The following is a 25,678-nucleotide window of genomic DNA, read 5'->3' on the forward strand; positions in this document are numbered from 1 at the left end:
CCAGGTTTAAACTGTCGCTACGGGGGAACGTCGTTCCACCCCGCCTCCTGCCGTTTCGACTTGTCAAAGTCGACGGCCCCATTCTGAATAGTCTCCCGCCCGGCCGTGGTGTTCTGGCCGGCGCGGGACCAAAAGTCGGCACAGCTGATCCCACTTACGGGGCTTGTGCCTTCAGCTGCTGCTGGCTCCCGCAACTTCGCGGTCCTCCCCAGCCAGCTTCACTCGCAGCACTTGTGGACACTATTTTGTCCAGCTTCCCCCTTGTGTAAAAACAGTGCGGGGACAAAAAAAAAAACTACCGCAGAGTAAGTCACTTACCTGCAGGTCGCGGTTTCAAACTTACCGCTGCGGGGGAACGCTCCACCCCGCCTGTCGTTTCGCAAGCGTGAAAGCGATATGACACGCATGCGTCCTGGCGGGGTTCTTCACGTAGTCACTCACGTGACTCCGAAGTAAAATCTATGTAACTCTGCCTTAAATATATCCATCAACTTCTTTTGTAGCAAAGAATTCCACAGATTCACCACTATCTGACTAAATATATTCCTCCTCATCTCCTTCCTAAAGGAACATCCTTTAATTCTGAGGCTATGACCTCTAGTCCTAGACACTAGATGAAACATCCTCTCCACATCCACTTTATCCAAGCCCTTTTACTATTCGGTAAGTTTCAATGAGGTGTCCGCTCATCCTTCTAAACTCCAGCTAGTACAGGCCCAGGCCTTGTAAACCTCCTCTGGACCCTCTCCAGAGCCAGTACATCCTTCCTCAGATATGGTGCCAAAAATTGCTCATAATATTGAGGCGGGAGGCACTACAGGTCTCTCCGTTGCCGAACCAGCAGGTCGAGGAACAGCTTCTTTCTGGCGGCTGTCACTCTACTCAACAACGTACGTCGGTGACTGCCAATCACCACCCCCCCCCGGACACTTATTATTTTTATTCAAATCGTTTGCTATGTCGCTCTTCAAGGGAGATGCTAAATGCATTTCGTTGTCTCTGTACTGTACACTGACAATGACAATTAAAATTGAATCTGAATCTGAATCTGAATATTCCAAATGCAGCCTGACCAGCACCTTATAGAGCCCCAGCATTACATACATCATGTGTCAACAGGTTTAAAAAGTATCGGATGGGATTCCAGATTGACTTAGTGTATCTCCTGACACTTGAGCAGAACCATAGAGTGATATTGGAGATGCGTTGTCCAAACAGAAACAAAGTATCCCTGTGTAGGTGGATGCAAAATACTCCACAACACAGTGAAGTTCTAATGTCCCTTTGATCATCATCTTCAAACCAGATTACCTGATGACAATCCATAAAACTGCGGGTGCTAAAAAGCTGAAATAAATACTGAGTATGCTGAGAACACTCAGCAGGTCAGGCAACATCTGCGGAGAGAGAAACAGGTATCTTTTCAGGTCTGGGACTCTTCATCAGAACTGGTAAAGACAGAAAAAAAAAAAGTTTGTCTTGGGTAGCAGAGAAAGTGGAGGAGGTTGTCCTGGTAACTGACATCATATTTAAATGTATCACGTGTTACTAAGAGTCAGAAAGGTCAGAGGACACATATTGGCCGGGATCAAAAGGAATGGAGGAAATAAACAGTACGTTCTGGGTTCTGTGTCCTTGTAGTGCGCTTATTATATTTGGATCAAGGTGAGGATCTGACAGAGGTGTGGGTAGAACATTATACATAGAGCATAGAACAGTACAGCACAGGAATGGGCCCTTGGGCCCACAATATTTATGCCGAACATGATGCCAAGTTAAACGGACATTATCTGCCTGTATATGAGCTTATCTAAAAGCCTCCTAAACACCACTATCAGATCTGCCTCCACCACCACCCCTGGTAATGTTCCAGACCCCCATCACCCTCTTTTAAAAGCCCACCCCACACATCTTCATTAAATGTTCCCCTCTCACATAGTTATACCCTCTATTCTTGGACATTTCCACCTTGGGTAAAATGGTTCTGACTGTCTACCCTATCTACTGTCTGCCTCTTACAATTGAATATACTTCTATCAAGTCTTCCCTCAACCCCCAACATCCCAGAGAAGACAATCCATGTCTATCCAACTTCTCCCTGCAGATGAAACCCTCTAATGCAGGCAACATTCTGGTAAACCTCCTCTGCACCCTCTCCAAAACCTCCACATCTCTCCTGTGATGGGGCGAGCAGAACTGCACGCAATGGTCCAAATGCAATCTAACTTGTTGCTAATCTAAACTAATCTAAAATGCAAATAACTTGTTGTTATTTGTACTGCACACTGAACGGACACTGGTTGAGCAACGTTTTTTTGTTTCCTCTGGGTATGTGAGTACTCAGGAAATAACAATAAAGATATACTGATACTGATACTGACTGATAACCAAAGTCCTATAGAGCTGCATCCTGACTTCCTGACTCTTAAATTCAATGCCCCTAATAATGAAAGCAAGCATACCATACACCTTCAAATATGCACCTTATCTACTTGTGCCACTTTTAGTTAGCTATGAACTTGGACTCCAAGATCCCTTTGTACATCAATACTGTTAAGGGTTTTCCCATTAACTGTATATTCTCTCCTTACATTGAACCTCCCAAAGTGCAACACCTGACACTTGATCAGGTTAAACTCCATCTGCCATTGCTCTGCCCATGTTTACAGCTGATCTATATCCTGCTGTATCTTCACACAGCTTTCCTCACTGTCTGTAACTCCTCCAATTTTGGTGTTGTCACCAACTTTAGCTCCCATAGTCAGCATCAATCCCGGGTCTGGCACTGTGAGGCAGCAACTCAACTGAACCGCTTTGGAATGAACTGAGAATGTGGAATGTGATATGTAAGTGCAAGTTTTAACCTTATCCACTGCTCTGCATTTGAACTCACGGCTGCTGTTTCTCTGTCATCCAGGGATGCCGACCTTTTTCTGTTGGACAGTAAGAAGATTCGAGCATCAGAGGGCGGATGGCTTGTGTTTGACATCACAGCTACCAGCAATCACTGGGTACTGAACCCACAACATAACCTGGGCTTGCAACTTTGTGTGGAAATAATGGACGGTATGTTATCGGTTGCCAGAAACAAATTGTGATCATTATTAAAACCAGGGGTGGGGGGGGGGGGGGGGGGGGGGGGGGGGGGGGGGGGGGGGGGGGGGGGGGGGGGGGGGGGGGGGGGGGGGGGGGGGGGGGGGGGGGGGGGGGGGGGGCTGGGGGGGGGTGTCACTCCACTCCAGGAGCATTTAGTTACCAATTTATTAAAGGGCTAGAGGGCACTGGTTTAAGATGAGAGGGGAGAAATTTAAAGGATCTCCAAAGAGCAACATCTAAAAGGCATTTGGACAGGTACTTGGGCAGGGACAGCATAAAAAAGGATGCAGTCTAATGCAGGCAAATGGGGTTAGTACAGATGGCATCACATATAGCATGAAAGAGATGGGCCGAAGGGCCCCATTTCTGTGCTGCATGTGTCTCTTATTCCATAAAGGGTACAGTAATAATTGGGAAGTATTCATTTTGTTTCTAAACTAGCTCAGTTTATATTTCGAGAAGATGTTTACATTGTGTTATAGAAACATAGAAACATAGAAAATAGGTGCAGGAGTAGGCCATTCGGACCTTCAAGCCTGCACCGCCATTCAATATGATCATGGCTCATCATCCAACTCAGTATCCTGTACCTGTACCTGCCTTCTCCCCATACCCCCTGATCCCTTTAGCCACAAGGGCCACATCTAACTCCCTCTTAAATATAGCCAATGAACTGGCCTCAACTACCTTCTATGGCAGAGAATTCCAGAGATTCACCACTCTCTGTGTGAAAAATGTTTTTCTTACCTCAGTCCTAAAAGATTTCTCCCTTATCCTTAAACTGTGACCCCCTTGTTCTGGACTTCCCCAACATCGGGAACAATCTTCCTGCATCTAGCCTGTCCAACCCCTTAAGAATTTTGTAAGTTTCTATAAGATCCCCCCTCAATCTTCTGAATTCTAGCGACTACAAGCTGAGTCTATCCAGTCTTTCTTCATATGAAAGTCCCGACATCCCAGGGATCAGGAATCAGTCTGGTGAACATAAGATACAAGTCTTATGCCTTGTAATTGTGGAAATGACACTTTTTCACATAGAAAGATGCCAGAAATGACATGAATGCACAAACTATATTGTGTACAGTGGAAGGAAGGATTTGGTAAATTCCCCCCACTTCTTTAAAAAACTGGTTAGTGAGCAGGAACATCCTTATGAGCAGGTGATTCAGTGATTGGAGTGATTCAATGGCATAACATAATGGGCTGAATTAGCTGGTACATTATCACTCATAAGACACAGGAGCAGAATTAGGCCATTCAGCCCATCTAACTTATTTATGCCTCTGATCATTTTACATGTTTGTATCAGATCTCCCCTCAACCATCAGCGTTCCAGTGAAAATAATCCAAGTCCCTACAACCTCTCCCCCTAAATATCCCCCTAAATCCAGGCATCGTTTAAGCAAACCACTTCTGCACTTTTTCCAAAGCCTCCACATCTTTCCTTACATGGCTTGACCAGAACTGCACGCTATACTTCAGATGCAGCTTAACCAAAGTCCAAAAAAGCTGCATCACGACTTCCTGACTCTTATCCACAATGCTCTGATCTATGAAAGTAAGTTGACCATGTGCATTCTTTACCACTCTATCTACTTGTGTTGCCACTTTCAGGGAGTTAAGGGTTTGGATCCCAAGATCCCTCCATCTTAAAGTTCCAGATGTATATCGTAAGCTAAATGCAGTGATCAAAGTGATCAAATGCAGTGATTCTGGCACATGCCGCTCCAAAACATTTAGGGGATATAAAAGCAAATATATTGTGAGAAGCAAGGGCTCAGCCAGAGACTTGGCGCGAGAAGCCGGAAAAATGATCTGAGCTCAAAACACAGCATGTGTTTCCATTGTAGTGTTTTCTCTCAGCCTCCTGTGCTACGTCACCAGTGGTAATCCTAGCAGAGACGGATTCCATGTCTACAGAGGAGTAGATTAGGTCCCGTGACCCAGTGTATCAAACGAGTAAGATGCAGGGAGGGATCTGTTATGATGCACAGCAGCTTAGAGCTAGGGGAGCTAAACAAAGGGAGCAGAGGCCAGGCAAGAACAGGGAACAGGGGCAAAGTCCATGGTCAGCCAAGAGATAGCGTTTTGGAACATGTGTTTATACTAAGTGATAAAAATAAACCCGAGGAACTATTAATAAAAAAACAAATTAAAATGCTGCACAGCAATGTGTAACGCATCCAACACAAAAAAGGGAGGAAGTAATTTGCAGAGCAGAACCAGATGTAGTAGGAATAACTGAATCACGATTGCAGGGACTGCACAACTGGCAGCTACAAATAACAGGATGCAAAGGCCCAGGAATCCTATTTATGTGGAGCTACATTCCTGGGCGCCTTGTAATGGAATTTTATCTAAAGCCCGATCACTGAATGTGATCCCGCGGCACGTTGCCAGATATCGCCGTGCGGGAACACGGCGCTCTCCCTGGTAGAGGAGGCTAGTCACTTGCAAGGATGTTCGGTCTGGACATGGGCCCTTGTCCCCGGCTGCCTCAGCGTGCATTGGTGGAAGGGCAGCTGAAGGTGAGAATCCCCATCCAGGATGATCCCAGAGAAAGTTCCCTTCTTTCATAAGGTCATAAAGAATAGTAGAATTAGGCTATTCAGCCCACCAAGTCTACTCCGCCATTTAATCATGGCGGATCTATCTCTCCCTCCAAACCTCATTCTCCTGCCTTCTCCCCAAAACCCCTGACACCTTTCTTCCTGGGGGGGGGGGAGGGGGGGGGGGGGTGCAGATTGGCATGATCTCCTTCTCCAACTCGGTGCCAAACCTCCAGGGGGACAATATTCCAAAGAGCCTGCAAGCGTAAGACTGATGCCACTATCAGCCATTATTGGCAGGGTGCTGTAGGCTCGTTGCTCCTACCACTTTAGGACCCACTGCCAACACAGGACCTAAGATCAAGATTTTCTGACAAATTAGAGCTTTCAGATTTACATGCAATACTGGCAAACTCTAAGCCTTGCAGGCTGAGCCCGTTTGAATGTTACCTCCAAGGAGGTCCAGGTGCAATGGAGGTTCAGTGCATTGGATGCTTCTTGAGTTGATTTATCTCGCGTTTAGGAATTGTGAGGGAACTGTTGCCAAGCAAGAAAATGAAGAAATAGAACAGGAACATTCTGAATGCAAAGGAAGGAACTGCAGATACTGGTTTAAATCGAAGATAGACACAATTTGCTGGAGTAACACAGCGAGGCAGGCAGCATCTTTGAGCGAAGGATTTGGTGATATTTCAAGTCGAGACCCTTCTTCAGACTGAATGCATCTGGGTTGAGGTGAAGGATAACAAGGGATCAGTTATGGAAAGAGAGGGATTGGCGTGGAGCATAAAATTGTTAATAGGAAGCAAAGGAAATAGTCTGTTGGGAATATTGGGAGAAGCTGTATGAAATTGAATTGGAATTGCAAGATACAGCATGGAAATAGACCCTTTGACCCAGTGACCAGTGATACTGCCCCGACAAGTCTTTAAGGTATGATGGAATTTTGGTTGTCCCAGCCTTTTGCCAGGAGCAGTCAGTCTGAGTCAGACATTAAGCAACTGGTACTGCCTGGCAGAATGCTGGAGCCATGGGTCTGTGGCCATGGAGTACACAAGGAGCGATGGCTTCCGCCCAAAACTCTCTCTTTATGATCAGCCTTCCTCTGGTTGTCATTTCAACAATGGGACTCCAGTCAGAGAGATGTAACGATGTCTGAAGACTGATTCTGACGTGCTTTCCAGTGGAGGTCCCTGAGTCACGGAAGATCTTACTCACAGAGATGCAACTTTACGCAACTTTTCCCGTGACTAAAGTAAATTCACCCGCTGTTCATCCTTTTGAAAAATAAATGACTGCATCCTGAAAAAGACACTGAACTTTCTTCTCCCAAACCAGAAATTGAATGATTTCTTCTCTTATTAATAACCCACAATGGCAGTAATGCATATAAAACATGGAAGAGACTGCTAATCCTGTATCTCTTAGTGCACTTAACGAAGCCAAGAGTTAAACATAGTGAAATGGAAATAAGAAGATAATCTGGTATTTCTTACCCAGATAACCATCAAAAATATCCTCATAGAAATTCATAGTTTGTACATCAGTTAAGACTGAAATCAGAACTAATCTATTCAGCAATATAATCATGAAGGACATTTTAAATGGACATTCAATTAATTAATTAACAATCATTCACATTATTTTTCAAACTATATTGATAAGCTGATAATGTATGTCAGCAGATAGTACTATCTTGGGTTCCGGGACAAAATTGTTTGTATCTGACACACAAATTCAGATTATGGACAGATCCATTACATTACCTGGAACAGCCTGGACTCTGATCAGCAAAATGGGTTTCCATTTAAAAAAAACTATTACAACCTAAACTCACCAGAAGGTTTGTGTAGACGGTGAGAATGAGGAAACATTTAGCTTGGTTTTCAGTTTGATTGAAGTTTGCTAAACATTTGGGACAAACAATTCCACATTCAACTGGACCTCAAAGGGGGACTTAACCAAGCCAAGGGTTAATTTACAGCAGGACAGTGAGTATGGAATACAGGAAGATTCGGAGATAATGTTTACCTCTATTCATTACTGATAATGAAATTATACAGGCACTCCCCTATTTACGTAATGGATGACTTACGTACTGTAGGTCAAGGGCCTGTTTTAATGCTGGATCTTTCAATTCAATTCAAAAATCAAACCTAAATGGAGATAAAATATATAGTTTGGAAAGAACTGAAGATGCTGGTTTATCCCAGCAGTAGCTAAGTGGGTCTGAAGAAGGGTTCTGACCTGAAACATCACCTATTCTTTTCCTCCAAAGATGCTGCCTGCCCCGCTGAGTCACTCCAGCATTTTGTGTCTATCTGCAAATAAAATAGAGGCCCACTAAAACCGAGTGACCTACCTCCGACAAACCTATTGCGCCGTGCCCCGCAGACCCCAGATTTGTGTGATTCTAAGGTGGATCTGGGATTGAAATGTTTCAACATTTTAAGACACCAGGTGACCCGAACCACCCTAATCTTATACAGTGTAAACATTTAAAAGAGAATGTAGAATAGGTGTGAATAGGACTAATTTTTGCTTTGATACCAAAATATTCTGTAGAAATGTTTGTGTTTAATGATTTTAATGATTTAAGCATCAGGGCAATAAAGTATATAAGACCAGGATGGAAATAGATTGGGTGGATGCACAGAGTATTTTATCCAGGGTAGGGGAATCAAGACTGAGGGATGTAGGTTTAAGGTGAGAGGGGAAAGATTTAATAGGAACCTGAGGGGCAATTTTTCCATACACAGAGACTGGTGGGTATATGGAATGAGCTGCCATAGGAGATGGTTGAGACAGGTACTAACAGATATTTGGACAGCTAGATGGGGTATCTAGCTCAACAAGCAAACTGCAACAGGTTGAAGGGCCTGTTTCCGTGTTGTATGACTATGACTCATGGCAAAACTAACAGCAGTATCCTGGAGTAAATAAAAAATGATTGTAAGCTGCATTGTAGCTTTAGGCTGCGTGCACTGTTTCTGCGTTTGGAATTCTCGTTAATGCAGGAGTATAATTTGATTTAGGGATTGGCGACACAATCCCAAATGTGGCAGGTTGACCTTTTGTCTGGGGTTCAGATTACTACAGAGGCCGACTTTTGAACCAGGTGATCACAGCATCACAGTGAGGTTGATGGTGTTCCCTGACTGTTGACAGCTTAACCTGGGAGAGAGTGCAAAGTGCAACTGGCCTCAACTTCTAGCCTGCTCCACCGTGTGTCAGAATGAGTAGCAATGCAAGATCAGCGGCAGAACAGTTGCATGTACAACTCGGAGTTTAATGGTTTAATTTGGCTGGCGTTTAATCCCCTTAACTCAACTAGATCAGCAGGAGAAGGTCTGCATGTATCTGTGGCGTCTGGAGTCATACAGCACAGAAACAGGCCCTTCAGTCTATTTCCCCAGGGTAGCTAAATCTAAAACTAGAGGGCACAGGTTTAAGGTGAGAGGGGAACAATTTAAAAGAGAGCTGAGGGGCAAGTTTCTTTGCACAGAGGGTGGTGGGTATGTGGAACGAGCTGGCAGAGCGAGGTGGAAGCGGTAGAGGAGGGCACAGTGTACAATGTTTAAAGCCATTTGGATAGGAACATGGACAGAAAAGGTTCAGCCGGGTTAGGGGGCCAAACTCAGGCACACGGGCCTAGCTTCGGGAAGTGCCTTGATCAGGATGACAAGTTGGACTGAAAGGCCTTGTTTCTGTAGGGTTTAATTCTCCCACTCTCATACCCATGACAATCATCAGCTACCCACCTGAATTAATCCAATATCCTGTGTTTAAGAAGGAACTGCAGATGCTGGAGAATCGAAGGTACACAAAAAAGCTGGAGAAACTCAGCGGGTGCAGCAGCATCTATGGAGCGAAGGAAATAGGCAACATTTCGGGCCGAAACCCTTCTTCTTCTGGGTTGGGATATAAATCAGATGACTCCTCTCCCTTGACTGTATTCCAATGATTCCCTGTTGATGGCCATGGTTGAAATTGTGCCTGTGGTTTCAAGTGGTCGCTGTTGAGACTCATAGTGAAGGAAACCAGTCCAAGAAGTGGCCATGGAATTTTTCAGTTCCATGGAGGTTAGGCAGGCCAGGACTTTATTCCTTGGAGAGTTGGATGATGAGGGGTGATCTTATAGACGTGTATAAGATCATGAGAGGAATTGATAAAGTCTTTTACCCATACTCTTTTACCCAGAGCAGGGGAATTAAGATGCAGAGGACATAGGTTTAAGTTGAGAAAGGAAGAATGAATAGGAATTTGGGGGGACCTTCTTCACATAGAGGGTAGTGTCTGTGGAATAAGCTGCCAGAGGAGATAGTTGAGGCAGAAACTGTAACGACGTTTCAAAGGCATTTGGACATGTACATGGACAGAAATGGTTTAGAGGAATGTGGGCTAATAGCGGGCAGGTAGGACGAATGTTTTGTTTAATTTAGTTTAGAGATACAGCACGGAAACATGCCCTTTGGTCCATAGAGTCCGCACCAACCAGCGATCCCCAGACACTGCATTATCTTACACACTAGGGACAATGTTGAAATTTTTTTACCGAAGCCAAATTAACCTATAAATCTGTACGTCTTTGGAGTGTGGGAGGAAACTGGAGCACCTGGAGAAAACCCATGTGGTCAAGGGGAGAACCTACAAACTCCATACAGGCGGCACCCGTAGTCAGATCGAACCCGGGTCTCTGGTGCTGTAATTCAAGCACTGCGCCTCTGTGCTGCCACCGATTGTAGGCAGGGCAGCTTGGTCAGCATGGGCAACTTGGGCTTGTTTCCGTGCTGTACGACTCTATGACAAAGAATGCTGGGCGTGGGGTTGGGGAGAAGGGAGAGATAGGTAAGAGAAAGGAAACTTTGAAAACATTGGGGATTTTCCCTGAAGTTGTGCCTGTGAGCCAAGCTCCCAAAACATAACCATTTTCATGAATGGTTATGGATTCAGGTTCTGCTAAAGATTAAGCTCTGACTGAACCCAACAAAAAGACCTTTTAATGGACAAATATACATGTCTGCAGTTTTCCTTTTAAACGTGCATTAGGTCATCTGTTGATTTTGGACCAAGTAAAGTTAAATGAAAGTAATCTAATTTATTTTTCAGATTCCACACTTCTAAAGCATCTAATTACAAAGTGTCTACTGTAAACTTGCAAAGATGTTTGTGTAATGTAATTTGAAGGGGTTTTTTTGAACAGTAGTTAGGTGCGGACTAAAATGATACAGCTGCGCATATTCATCGAGATGCTCACTTATTTCTGGCAGAGGCATGCTTCTTTTCATTGAGAACATCTTAAACTCATTTAAAGTGAAGCACCTGAACAAACAAGTTGTAAAAGTTGGCGAAGTGGGCCATTTCAAGGTATGCCACAGGGCTGGATTTTTTAATTTCTCTTTTACAGCAAACAAGCTGCCAGAGGGAGGAAGTTCGATCAGAATGTTTGTAACAGTGGAAGTAGAATGGAACTGGCTAAAGCCGCAAATAAAACTGCTCCCTTCTCGTGTACCAGGATGGAACTTGTTTTTTCCTTGCAAAAAGCAGACTTTGTCTTCTAGCCGCCTTTAAAAGTACCTTGCTAGATTATTTATTTTAGGTGGCCCTCTGTGAATCAATCCAAGTTCTCCATTGCATGAAAATAAAATGAATGTGATTGCACATTTGGGAGGCAGTTGCGTTACTTCTGCGAAGTATAAACGCATCACATTGCACAACTGCTTTGTGCCAATTGCTCGACTGGAAATTGTTTGTGTCATAAAGTAAACTGTTTGATCATGAAATGCCAACAAGAATAAAAAAACAGGGGGATAAAATGGGGTGGGGGAAATTTCAGAAACTTATTTCAGGATCAGCCCCTGACATTGGTTTTGGAAAGTGGTTGGCGTGAGCAGATGTGCAGTTTCAAATGACAAGCTTTCATTTCTCACTGAAAAACGAGCTTCGCATTTTATAAAACAAACTGTTTACTTTGCCAACATAAATATCCATGCGTAGAATCGAGAGACTTGTCAGTAAAATGGTGGTCATCGCGGTTACTCAGTGAAAAATGTAAAAGAGAAAGGTTTCGGTCTCGTGATCGCTGAAGCGACTCAATGTTGAGGAAGCTGAGGTAAGTCACAGGCTGGATCTTACCCTCCTGGGATCGCCTCCTACAATTAGGCTCCATTGCACCCCGTAATAGACACAAAATGCTAGAGTAACCCAGCGGGTCAGGCAGCATCTCTGGAGAAAATGAATAGGTGACGTTTCGGGTCGGACACCTTCTTCAGACTCCGTCAGACAATGTCACCTGTTCCTTTTCACCAGAGATGCTGCCTGACCCGCTGAGTTACTCCAGCTTTTTGTGTCTATCTTCGGTATAAACCTGCATCTGCAGTTCCTTCCTACATTCCACGGCACCCCATGCGTGTCCTTACCTGGTCCACAGGTGAAGGACTATCTTTACTAGCCCAAGGTTCCTCTTGCATTACCCATCAGCTCCCTTCCCAATGCTAATCTCCTGCCACCTACCTACACCAGGGCCAATGGACCTACCAACCGGCACATCCCCATGGGACGTGAGAGGAGACCGGAGGAAGCGGGCAGACCCACGTGGCCACAGGGAGAACGTGCAAGCTCAACACAGACGGTATCAGAGGCCAGGATTGAACCCAGGTTTCTGGCACTATGAGTACTGGCTCTATCAGTTTCCATACCCACTCAGGATTATAACAGGGTAACTAAGAAAACAATCCATGGGGCCGATTGATTGAATGAAAGATACTGCTTGGAAACAGGCCCTTTGACCCATCGATTCTCGTACGCTGGGTAATAGATTCGGTGCATCCACTCCACCTATTCCTTCCATGATCTCATACACCTCTCTATAAGATCACCTGCGCTCCAAGGAATAAAGTCCTAACCTGCCCAACTTCTTCTTGTAGGGCAGAGTCTCAAGCCCTGGCAACATTCTCAAGTGTGTGATTTTATCGAGCAATTTCATGTACAAAAGCCTTTGTAAAAATCACTGCAGTAAGGTTTTATCTGAAGATTTGCCTGTGTTTAAGAGTTACCTTTGAATTCCTTTTGTAGGTCGGACCATTAATATTCGATCAGCTGGCCTAATAGGAAGACATGGACCACAGTCAAAGCAGCCGTTCATGGTGGCCTTTTTCAAAGCCAGTGAGGTGTTACTCCGCTCTGTCCGGGCTGCCAATGGCAAACGCAAAAACCAAAACCGTAACAAGTCCAGTGGCTCGCACGATTCTTCACGATTATCCAGTCCTGGAGGTATGAAAGCCCAACCCTGCACCTGAAATGTAGGGGCAAATTTCCTCTACGTGCCACAGGCTCCTTGGAAATGTTGCCACGTAAATGACCCATTGAATACACTCCTTGACCTTTCAAAGAACATCTAACACTTTCTTTCTTAGTGATTAATTGCAATGGTGACTCTATATTTCATTGTACATTTGCCTTCTTCCCAAGATTCCAGCATCTGCAATCCTCTATGCCCCAGTCTTCTTTGGTGTTATTACTTCATACCCCTAGTTGATTTTACATGGATTTTTGAAGGACATGGTAAATTCATGAATTCTGAGAGCAGAATTAGGCCATTCGGCCCATCAAGTCTACTCCGCCATTCAATCTTGGCCGATCTACCTTTCCCTCTCAACCCCATTCGCCTGTCTTCACCCCATAATCCCTGACATGAACAAGACATTGATAAGGAAAAGTCTGTCTATCATCCCGTTAAAAACTGCCTGAGCCTTTTAGACAAGTGTCTTAAATGTGTGACCTGTCCAACCACAATTAAACCAGCTCCCTATTACTTATTACAGGATGTTTTATCTAGTGTGATGCAAAATTTATACGAATGGCTTTGATCTTACAGTGACATTTTCCTTCAATGTATCTGTCATTCCTAATTTCTCAGTGTTTACGATGGATAGTTTATTTTTTGTTGATTTGATTAAAACCATGATGTGGGCACACTGTCATTCATTTATACGGAGAATAAATCAGTAGTCCTTTACCAGAGGATTTAGAAAACATAATTAAAGAGTTAGATGACAAGAACGACTTCTTACTTCCTGCCTCTGTGAGTATATGTTTGAGGTTGTGTTTGCCTGTATTTCATGCATGCATCCCCTTGGAACACAGCTGGCTATCTGCGCGTTCTGTTAGCAGTGGTAAATGACTCCTGCAGGCAACCAGAACCAACCTCTTGTCCGTCCTCTGTGATGGCTTAAGAAAATATGATTCTAAAGCACTTTGGCGAGAATGAAAAACTATTCCTGTCAAATGTAATTAATACGATATTGAAATCTGTTCACTAATCCTAAACTCCCATCAGTGCCAACAACATGTGTTTGCTGTGGGTTCTAACACACAGGAAAAACATACTGAAAAACAAAACAGTGCACTATGCTGTTTATGTACTTCAGGGTTCATAAAGCTACTGGGGGAAGTACAACATTGAAGTTGTGTAAGTTGCCAAGGAGATTGAGAACTAAGTTTAATTCTCCACACAGTTCATGCAATAGTCAATGTTCCATTTTGTTTTCATTTCTGCTTTTCCAAATGGTAATGACATCTGTTTCCAGATAATGAGTATGATTATGTTTGACAGAGTGTAAAACTTATTTTGAGTGTCTTAAATACTGTACTTAAGACTCAGCTGAAACAGAATGACAAAAAATATCATTTTAATTGCGATAATTAAAAGCATATTTAAAAGATTGAGTCAGTCACAAGCCATATACTTCAAAGTTGCGAAGTGATGAAATTGCCAGTTTTCCTATCAAATTGTGCTGTCAAAACAGTTCACCTGCATACAATTGGCCACCATCACTCAATGCCTTGATGGACCAGAAGGGTTTCTTTCAAACACATTCTGAGAACTCAGTTTCAAACATTGGAGTGCCAGGAAGGTTTTGGAAGCCCTCTTGTGGGTTAGAAATCAATCTGAGCTCTGTGCTGCAATGGTGGTGTGCAGCTTAGACTGCGGTTTCACTGAAATTGGCCAAAGCACTCTTGAGCTGGGGAATAATCACCCAGGGCACACAGTCCTCATCACTGTGTCACAGATGCCCCTGTCTTGTTGCTGGTTGATGAGTGGATCAGATTCCGCTGCAACATTTCGCCGAGTGAATTCGTCTGCCAACGAAGGAATAATTGGTCAAACACTCATAATCTAAATGGGACAATGGGATGTCATGGAGTCATAGAGTCGTATAGCACAGAAACAGGCCCTTCTGCCCATCACGTCCATGTGGACCATTTTCCCATCCACACTTGCCCGTGTTAGGTCTCCATAGCAACATAGAAAATAGGTGCAGGAGTAGGCCATTCGGCCCTTCGAGCCTGCACCGCCATTCAATATGATCATGGCTGATCATCCAACTCAGTATCCTGTACCTGCCTTCTCTCCATACCCCCTGATTCCTTTAACCACAAGGGCCACATCTAAGTTCCTCTTAAATATAGCCAATGAACTGGCCTCAACTACATTCTGTGGCAGAGAATTCCACAGATTCACCACTCTCTGTGTAAAAATGTTTTTCTCATCTCAGTCCTAAAAGATTTCCCCTTTATCCTTAAACTGTGACTTCCCCAACATCGGGAACAATCTTCCTGCATCGAGCCTGTCCAACCCCTTAAGAATTGTGTAAATTTCTATAAGATCCCCCCTCAATCTCCTAAATTCTACTGAGTACAAGCTGAGTCTATCCAGTCTTTCTTCATATGAAAGTCCTGACATCCCAGGAATCAGTCTGGTGAACCTTCTCTGTACTCCCTCTATGGCAAGAATGTCCTTCCTCAGATTAGGAGACCAAAACTGCACGCAATACTCCAGGTGTGGTATTGCGTACAGTTTTGGTCTCCATCCTTCGATGCCTTGCCTATTCAATTGTTGGTTTCAAAGCCTCTTAAACACAGTAATATATCTCATTATTTGGTAACACATTCCAGACTTCAACCCTCAGATGTGCTTTAAAACTCCTTCCTCTTACCTTAAGCCTATTGTCAGTGCCAGTAAATAAAAATAATGAGGTGAAAGTAAACTTCTGCAGGAAAAGCCTGAAGGATTTAATTCGGATCCAGTTCTGAGTGGGGCCATGATATGTCCCCTGTATGTACTTTAGTGAAACGGAGACGGGTCTCATAAGTTAAGGCCAGTAGCTCTGTTATAAGCATGGTGGAGGTGTGATGAGAAGGCAAAATAATTGTCCAGCATGCAGCCACACCAAATGCTAATGTAGTGGGGGTGCCTTTATTGAGCAAACATGAACATTTCCCCCCTACGTTTGGGGTTCTTTGGCACATCTGATTAGATGTTTAAATGTTCTAAAGAGGTATAGTTGATCGTGATGGTCGAGGGTTTTTAATAAAGTGTCTCGTAGGCAGCTAAAATAAAATAGAGGTCCATTGAAGGGAAGGATTTTTTTCTATGAATAAAGAATGGAGAAATAATGGAAGCAGAGCATAATAGTGGATGTTTTTCAAACTGAAAGACAGTATTTCAGAAAGGTCAACTTTGCATCGTGTCAAGTGCGTTTACTTATCATATGTACCGGATTTGGACAGTAACAAAGCTTAATGTTAGTTGTGTGTCTTGGCTTTTTTTCTTGTTGTATGACTGCAGAACCCAAATTTCGTTTGAACTTCATTTGAGGTTCAATTGGCAATTAACGGTATTGTATTATATTGTACATGGAACAGCATTGTTAAATTTGCAGATAATACAGCTCTTGGCAAAGCACAATGTAATGATGAGTATTAAGCATCCCCTTGGCAGAGGCTGGATGGTGAAATGGATAGAAGCCCTGGAGATGGTGGTCAGTGGGGAGAAATGGGAAGAACTACTACACTTTGGAAAGTTGCTGTGGACGAACAGGATTTTGAAAAATGTTAATGACTGAGGAACACAGTCAAAGTCAAAGTCAATTTTATTCGTCACATACACCCGACGTTGTAGTGAGATAAAGGTGCAGGGAAAATGGAGAAGGTGGTTAAAGCAGCACATGTTACTTCAGTTGTAAATGGAGGAACAGGATAAAATTGTAAAGGAATTGTCAGAACTTTATTATTATTGGTTTGGTCTCAGTTGAAATACTGAGGGATTTCTGGGCACCATACTTCAGAAAAGATGGAAAACCAATAGAAAGATACAGAGGGAATTTACCAGAACACCATAATGGATACAAAACTTCAGTATGTTGGAAATGTTAAGACTTTTCTCCTTTGAAGTTTAGAGGTGGGAGCTTTTTGAGATATTAGGAATAATAAAAATCAACTGCAAATGCTGGCTTATTCCAAAGATAGACACAAAATGCTGGAGTAACTCTGGGGGTCAGGCAACATTTTTGGAGAAAATGGACAGGTGAAGTTTCAGGTCTGGAAGGGGCCCAACCTGAAATATCACCTATCAATTTTCTCCAGAGATGCTGCCTGACCCATTGAGTTGCTCCAGCATTATTCCATCTAATATATTGGAATGAGTTGTTTTAATGGATAGAGAAAAATGAGAAAGTGCATCCTAACTGGACACTATGATTCAAAATCACTGGGCCCTTTCCAGATCTAATGCAATGGAAAATTTTCATTCTATGTTGTCAGGATCAGGCAAGCTTCACTTGAAGATGATTCTGTGAGAAATGTTGGAAAGAGGTTGGGCAGGTCCTCAGGGATACAGAACCTGTAGGGAACCAGGCACATTGGTATCTCCAAGAGGCATCGCAAACACATGAGATCAAATGGGCTCTTTCTGTGCTTTAATTTTCTATGATTCCATGAACTATAATTCTTATAGTTTAAACTAGACATGGCTCCATTGTACAATGTTTGACAGCAATTAGAAAACCTGTTTGCATCCTGCCCGATTTGTGACATTGCAAAAGTTGAATTCCATTCCTGGTGCTCAGAATGACGAAAAGGGAAAATTGTTGGAAGTACCACATGGGCTCCATGCTGAATGGGGTCCATGTGTCCTATAAATGTAGTCATTCACTGATTACATCTACACCAACCAGGCAAAAGAGGATGCATTTGCAAGATACATGATCAGGAATATTCAAAGGCAGAACTTTACCAGGCTGATGGCTGGTGGCCGCTGGTCGACATGGATTTGATGGGCTGAATGGCCTGTTCCCATGCTGTATCTCTCTATAGTTCTGTTAGGGGTGCATGCTAAGTGTAGAGAATTCTTAAACTAGAGGACATAGGCTAAAGATGAAAAGGGAGAGATTTAAGACAGACCTTTGGGGCCACTTTTTCACGGTTGTCTGTATTTGGACGGAAGCTATAGAAGCAGATCCAATTATGCTTTTCAAAAGACATATGGATAGAGAGATGGACAGGAAAGGTTTAGAGGGATATGGACTAAATGCATGTAAATGGGACTGGCCCAGTATGCCAATTTGGTTGGCATGGACAAGGAGGATCAAAGAGCCTGTTTCCATGCTGTATAGCTCTAAGATTCCTGTGATTCTATGATGGGACAAGATGAGAGGACGCAAAGAAAATGCTTGGTCTTTCACTGCCTCAGGGTCCTATTCACCCCAACTAGTTGCAAGACCCTGGCCTGCAGCCAGGAGTTTCACATGGGACAGATGATCATTGCCCAGGTACTGGCCGCCTGCTGTTTCTGTTCCCCAATGGAGAGCGCACAGGTAAAGATTGCAGCAATGCAGGGTAGGCACAGTGGCACAGTGGCAGAGTTTTTTTTTTTTTTTTTGTTTTGTTTATTTTATAAGAAGTTAATACAGCACAAAACAGTACAGTGGCACCTAATTTTAGGTGCCAACTATGTAATACCGTAATCCATTCTATGTACAACCTCTAGTTTTATGTTATAAGAAGGAAGTAAGCAGAACAAGAAAAAGAAAACAATAGAAAGGGGAAAAAGTGGAAAAATAGATGGTAGAGAGTAGAAGAACGTGAAGTGTGTATATAAAAAATAAAAAAAGGAAGAGAGAAAGTGGAAAGTAGAAATAGAAGAGAAGGCCCCTTAAAAGAGAATTTTTCAAATCTGTATTCGGAGATGTAACTCTATCCGCGTCATGAACTGAAATCAGCAATCCTTATGGCACCGCTGCATCACATGATTCCAAAAAGTCGATGAAAGGAGACCAACTTTTTAAGAATTGGTCATATTTATCTATTAGTCGGAGTCTCACAGTGGCAGAGTTGATGCCTTACAGCGCCAGAGACCCAGATACAATCCAGACGACGGGTGCTGTCTGCACAGAATTTGCATGTTCTCCCTGTGACCACGTGTGATTTCTCTGGGAGCACTGGTTTCCTCCCGGATTCCAAAGATGTACAGGTTTGTAGGTTAATTGGATTCAGTAGAATTGCCCCTTGCGTGTAGAATAGAACTAGTGTTGGTTGGCGCAGACAAGGTAGGCCAAGGGGCCTAGTTCCACGGTGCATCTCTAAACTAAGCTAAACTAAGCTGAAGACCAGTTGCTTGCGACTGATATCTGTATGGCCTGCATCTCCCATCCCTGGGCATGAAGAGATGCAGTGTTTTAGTAGGTGATGGAGGGTTCCTGAGTTATCACTGGCAGCCTCGACTTCTTCCCACCTCCAGCTCAGCACAATCAGTCTGAAGAAAGATCCTGACCCAAAACGTCACATATCCCTGTTCTCCAGAGATGCTGCCTGCCCCGTTGAATTACTCCAGCACTTTGGCCACTGTTGTCTTGGCCACATTTCAAAGTAAATAAGTTTCCATTAATATTTCTCAAGAAGGTTTATGCACCAGATCTTGAAGTGGCAATATCAAAGTTTTAAAAAATTGTGAATCGCTTGGGTTAGATACGGAAGGCTCAAAATGTTTAAGGCTTCCTCGTTAAAACCATACCAAAGTTCGGTCCAACTTGCCCACGCCGACCATCATGTCCCATCTACACTAGTCCCATCTTCCTCCATTGTCCCATATCTCTCTAAACCTGTCCTATCTATGTACCTGTCTATTTGCTTCTTAAATGTTGCCATGGTCCCTGCCTTAACTACCTCCTCCAGCAACGTATTCCAAATACCCACCATCCTTAGTGTGAAAAAGTTACCCTTCAGATTCCTATAAAATCTTTCCTCCTTCACCTTAAATCTGTGCCCTCTGGTTCTTGATTCTTGATTCTTGATTCCCTCTGGTTCTTGATTCCCCTACTCTGGGCAAGAGTGTCTACCTGATCTATCCCTCTCTTGATTTTGTACATCTCTATAAGATCATCCTCCTGTGCTCTAAAGAATGCAGTCTTAGCCTGCTCAACCTCTTCCTATAGCTCAGGCCCTTGAGTCCTGGCAATATCCTCGTAAATCTTCTCTGCATCAGAGATACAGCTCGGAAACAGCCCCTTCAGCCTATCGAGTCCGCGCCGACCAGCAATCACCCCGTACACTAGCACTACCTTACACACTAGGGACAATTTACAATTTTTACAGAAGCCAATTAATCAACAAACCTGTACATCTTTGGAGTGCAGGAGGAAACCAGAGCACCTGGAGAAAACCCACGCAGTCACAGGGAGAATGTACAAATTTGTGTAGTCATCCCCCGTAGTTGAGGATTGTACCTAGGTCTCTGGCACTGTAAGGCAGCAACTCTGCTGGGAGTATGGTCAGCAAATTGCAGAAGGCAGCAAATTTGATTGATTTACTAAACATAGAAACTTAGAAAATAGGTGCAGGAGGAGGCCATTCAGCCCTTCGAGCCAGCACCGCCATTCATTGTGATCATGGCTGATCGTCCCCTATCAATAACCCGTGCCTGCCTTCTCCCCATATCCCTTGACTCCACTAGCCCCAAGAGCTCTATCTAACTCTCTCTTAAATCCATCCAGTGATTTGGCCTCCACTGCCCTCTGTGGCAGGGAATTCCATAAATTCACAACTCTCTGGGTGAAAAAGTTTTTTCTCACCTCAGTCTTAAATGACCCCTTTATTTTAAGACTGTGGCCCCTGGTTCTGGACTCACCCAACATTGGGAACATTTTTCCTGCATCTAGCTTGTCCAGTCCTTTTATAAGTGTATATGTTTCTATAAGATCTTCCCCTCATCCCTCCAAACTCCAGTGAATACAAGCCTAGTCTTTTCAATCTTTCCTCATATGACAATTGGGAGCAATGGGCCGAACTGGGCCAAATTATGTTCCATTTTGATAAAAGATGGGTCGTGTGGATTGTTGGGGGCAACAATTAAAGCACGTCTTCCCTGTAGGTGTATCAATAAACAAGGCTCGGAAATCCAATAAGAAACTGCAGATGCTGGAAATTGTAATATGAACTAAAAACATTGGAAAAAATTAGCAAGTCAGGCAGCATCTATAGGGAGAGTCTCTTTGCCAGAACTGGGAAAGAGAACAAAGATAAAGAATGAAAGAGAAACAAGCACATACAGGGAATGATAGCACACAAAGGGAATAAGTATCAATGCTCCCTTTCTGAAGAGATTCCATCAGCTTCTCGTTGGAGTTATATTGGGAAACTGGTGGCGCCCAAAGAAATATCAGAGCTGGCACATTTAATTTACACCTACAAGTTGGAAGTATTAAATATAGGGAGGCACAGTGGTACAGCTGTAGAGTTGCTGCCTTACTGTGCTGGAGAACCAGGTTCGATCCTGACTACAGGTGCTGTCTGTATAGAGTTTGTACGTTCTCCCAGTGCCCATGTGGGTTTCCCACACTTTAAAGACGTACAGGTTTGTAGCCTGATTGGCTTCGGTAAAAATTGTAAATTGTTCCTAGTGTGTAGGGAGCGAAACTGAGATAACATAGAACTAGTATACGGGTGATTATTGGTCGGCACAGACTCGATGGGCCGAAGGGCTTTGTTTCCATGCTGTATCTTTAAACTAAACTAAACAAAATGTCTTTATCACATCGGATGCACAGGCAGATTGTCAATTGGACACTGGATTTCCTCGCCAACAGACCGCAGTCTGTTAGGGTCAACAACCTCACCTCCTCCACTATAACACTGAACACTGGCGTGCCACAGGGCTGTGTGCTCAGCCCTCTCCTCTACTCCCTCTTCACCCATGACTGCATCCCTAAGAATGGCTCCAACGCCATCATTAAGTTTGCCGACGACACCATGGTGGTAGGACTGATCAGTGACAACGACGAGTCAGCCTACAGGGATGAGGTCCAGCACCTGACAACCTGGTGTGCCAACAATAACCTCGTCCTCAACTCCAAGAAGACGAAGGAAATTATTGTTGACTTCAGGAAGGTCAGAGGGGGCAGACATACCCCCATCCATATAAACGGGACTGAGGTGGAGCGCGTCTCCAACTACAAATTCCTCGGGGTACACATCTCGGAGGATCTGTCCTGGTCCCTCAACACCTCCAAGCTGATCAAAAAGGCACAGCAGCGCCTTTACTTCCTGAGGAGGCTCAAGAAAGCTCACCTGTCCCCCCAGATCCTGACCAACTTTTACCGCTGTACCATCGAAAGCAACCTGACCACCTGCTTCACGGTATGGTACAGCAGTTGCACCCTAGCGGACAGGAAGGCACTACAACGGGTGGTGAAAAACGCGCAGCACATCATCGGTGCCCCGCTCCCTGCCATGGATGCCCTCCACCGAAAACGTTGTCTGAGACGTGCCGGGAAGATCATTAAAGACCCCTCCCACCCCAACCATGGACTGTTTGCCCTCCTCCCATCAGGGAGGCGGTACAGGAGCCTCAGGTCTTGTACCAGTAGGATGAGGAACAGCTTCTACAATAATACCATCACACTGCTGAACTCGGAGTCCCGCTGATAGACTTCTCCAGTCTCTCCGTCCACATTGTTCGATTATTGTTTGATTATTCTGTATTTTTATTTTTATTTCTATATTGCACTATACTATGGACTGACGCTAAACTGCATTTCGTTGTACCCATACTCGTATTTGTGCAATGACATTAAAGTTGAATTGAATTGAATTGAAATTGAAATTGAAATATATGCAGACTATTGACTGATACTTACCTTTCACTGAACAGATTACAACACCAGCGAGCAGAAACAAGCCTGCAAGAAGCATGAACTCTATGTCAGTTTCCGGGATTTGGGATGGCAGGTAACACATTTTGTTTTCCTTTCTGTCTCTGTAATGTGTTTGGAGTATTGTTTTAAACAGAGGATGTGTTCTAGTCCCTTCTCAAGATGGAGCAATCAACACAACGATCATAGCAGACGACAGAAAATTTGTTGAGTTGATTTCAGTGGGAAAGGTTGTCAATGTATACGGCAGGATATAGATCCTGCTATGTCTTTAGCATTGGAAATTTGGGTGGAGGTGTAATTTAATCTTTTCAGTTTTAGTGTGGTTTTAAACTGTTTAATCTGTACAAGTGTTCGGTGTGTATTTTGCAAGAGGAAACTATGCTTTAAATGGTAGGACACTCAGAAGCATTGATCTATGGGGGTATCTTGGGATGCAAGTCCAAATCCTAGCAGAAAGTGGATAGGGTGATAAAGAAGGCATGGAACAAGCTTGTCTTCATCGGTCAGGGTATATTTTTGTGTATAACATCATGAATTTGCAGCTTTATATATCTTTACATAGGTCACATTTGGAATAGTGTGTGCAGTTCTGGTCGCCACATGACATGAGAGGGTACAGAAGAGGTTCACCAGGATCAGTGCCTGGAATAGAGAGTATTGGCTGTAAGAAGATTTAGTACAAACTTGGATTGTTTTCTCTGGAACATCGGCGCCTGAGGGGCAACTTGATAGATTTACATAAAACATATACATAAAACATATGGATGAGAGGCATAGAGACAGTTGGAGTCTTTCTTCTCACAAAATGTCACAAACTAAAGGGCATGGGTTTAAGGTGGAAGGGGGAATGTTTAAAGGATATCTGGGAGGCAAGTTATTTGATGCAGGGAAAGGGAGATGCCTCGAATGTACTGCATGGGGCAGTGGTAGCAGCAGATATGATAACAATGTTTAGAAACCTATAGACAGATAAATGAACAGGCAGGGAATGGAGACCATGTGCAGAAAAATGGGATGAAGTTACATTGGCATCAGTGTCGGCACAGTAATGAGGGTCTTGTTCCTTGGCTGCATCGATCTATGTTCTATGGTCTACTTTCCCCGAATGGCCCTGTCCCACAGGCAGATTTTCAGGCGACTGCCAGCGACTACGACAATGGAATTCACCGTAGTCAGCATCGGCGACAATCTACATCAACCTGGCAACAACCTACGACAGCACCTACGTCAGGAGTAGGACATCCAAAACCATAGCCGTGAGCACTGGCTCGCCCCAAGGCTGTGTCCTAAGCCCCCTGCTGCTTACACACGACTGTACTGCTAGACTCAACAACAACTTCATCAACAAGTTCGCTGATGACACAACAGTGGTGGGTCTCATAAGTGACAATGATGAATCGGCGTACAGGATGGAGGTGGAGCTGCTCACAGGATGATGCAAATCCCACAACCTCATTCTCAACGTGGGAGAAACTAAGGAGATGGTGGTTGACTTCAGGAGGGCGGGAAAACAACACCATACACCTCTGCACATCGATGGAGCTGATGTGGAAAGGGTCAGCAGTGTGATGTTCCTAGGACTCCACCTGTCAGATGACCTGATGTCCACGACCAACACCACAGCACTGGTCAAGAGAGCCCAGCAGTGACTACACCCTCTCCGAAGACTACGTAAAGCAGGTCTCCCCACTACACATCTACGAACTTTTTATAGGGGGACAGTCGAGAGCACATTAACCAACGGCATCACTTCCTGGTTCGGGAGCTGCAAGGCGTACGAACGGCACCAACTAGACAGGATTGTGAAGACCGCCAGCAGGATTATTGGTGCTCCACTCCCTTTCCTGCTGGACATATACAGGAAGAGATGTATCAGCAGAGCCATCTCCATCATCAAAGACCCCTACCACCCATCGCATCACATATTCTCCATCCTGCCATCTGGGAAGAGGTACAGGAGCATTAGCTGCAAAACCAGCAGGATGCTCCTCAGCTTCTTCCCGCAGGCTATAAGACTGATAAACGGACTTTGCCCCCTGCCAAAGTATCGCGCACCAACCACCAACCTGGACACACTGCAGCAGAGCCACTGTCGTGCCGCTGCCGATCGGAACGCCTGTTGATGTTTAGTAGAGAGTAGAGTGTTTAATTTGTTCATGATATATGTATTTTTATTTCTATTTATTTTTTACTGCACACTGAATGGACACTGGTTGAGCAACGTTTTTTTGTTTCCTCTGGGTATGTGAGTACTCAGGAAAATGACAATAAAGATATATACTACTACAAGCTATGACAAGCCCACGGTCACTGGCTGTCGCCGAAAAGTTTTGAACATTTCAAAATCCAGCGGCAACCAGAAAAAATCTACGACTCTTTGGGCGACTGAGGAAACTACTCATGACCACACAGGCGACACCCCGGCGACCGTGTGGCGACTTCCTAGACGCCGGCCGTCGCCTAAAATAGCGCCTAAGTGGGACAGGCCCTTAAGACCCTCCTCACATAATTGACCGGTTAGTTTGATTTGGGGATTTGGGGAGAATGCAGGACGTTTCCTGCCAGTTGTCTCACATCTCGTTACGTTACATAGCAACATAGAAAATAGGTGCAGGAGTAGGCCATTCGGCACTTTGAGCCAGCACCGCCATTCAATATGATCACGGCTGATCATCCAAAATCAGTTCCTGCTTTCTCCCTATATCCCTTGATTCCATTAGCCCAAAGAGCTAAATCTAACTTGAATATATCCAGTGATTTGGGCTCCACTGCCTTCTGTGGCAGAGAATTCCACAGATTCACAATTGTAATAAATTGTATATTAAGGATGCTGGCATCCAAGCCATGGCACTGTGATGTTAGAGCCATGCCACATGCTATTACCATATGGCCGTAATGATGATGTATTTTCAAACTTATGCCATTATATATCGTTTTTTGTTACCCTGTTGCCCCAATCATGCTGCATTCTACAAGAGGAGAGCAGAAACTGAGTAGTCTGCAGTGAGCAACTCCCCTTCAGCCATCCCAAAGCCTCTCTGC

The 25,678-nt window shown here is 44.1% G+C and overlaps 1 protein-coding gene across 1 annotated transcript in view; it reads left to right on the plus strand.

Moving 5' to 3' along the window:
- The window catches only part of bmp5 (bone morphogenetic protein 5), a 140,738-nt gene that overhangs the window by 110,552 nt on the left and 4,508 nt on the right, over positions 1 to 25,678 (plus strand). Inside the window, exons 3-5 of the mRNA XM_055635220.1 lie at positions 2,918 to 3,066; positions 12,720 to 12,917; positions 22,633 to 22,709. Of these exons, the coding sequence (XP_055491195.1) occupies positions 2,918 to 3,066; positions 12,720 to 12,917; positions 22,633 to 22,709 (424 nt within the window). The remainder of the gene's footprint in view (positions 1 to 2,917; positions 3,067 to 12,719; positions 12,918 to 22,632; positions 22,710 to 25,678) is intronic.

This window comes from Leucoraja erinacea, chromosome 5 (assembly GCF_028641065.1).
Source record: "Leucoraja erinacea ecotype New England chromosome 5, Leri_hhj_1, whole genome shotgun sequence".
In the NCBI taxonomy this organism is placed as follows: domain Eukaryota; kingdom Metazoa; phylum Chordata; class Chondrichthyes; order Rajiformes; family Rajidae; genus Leucoraja; species Leucoraja erinaceus.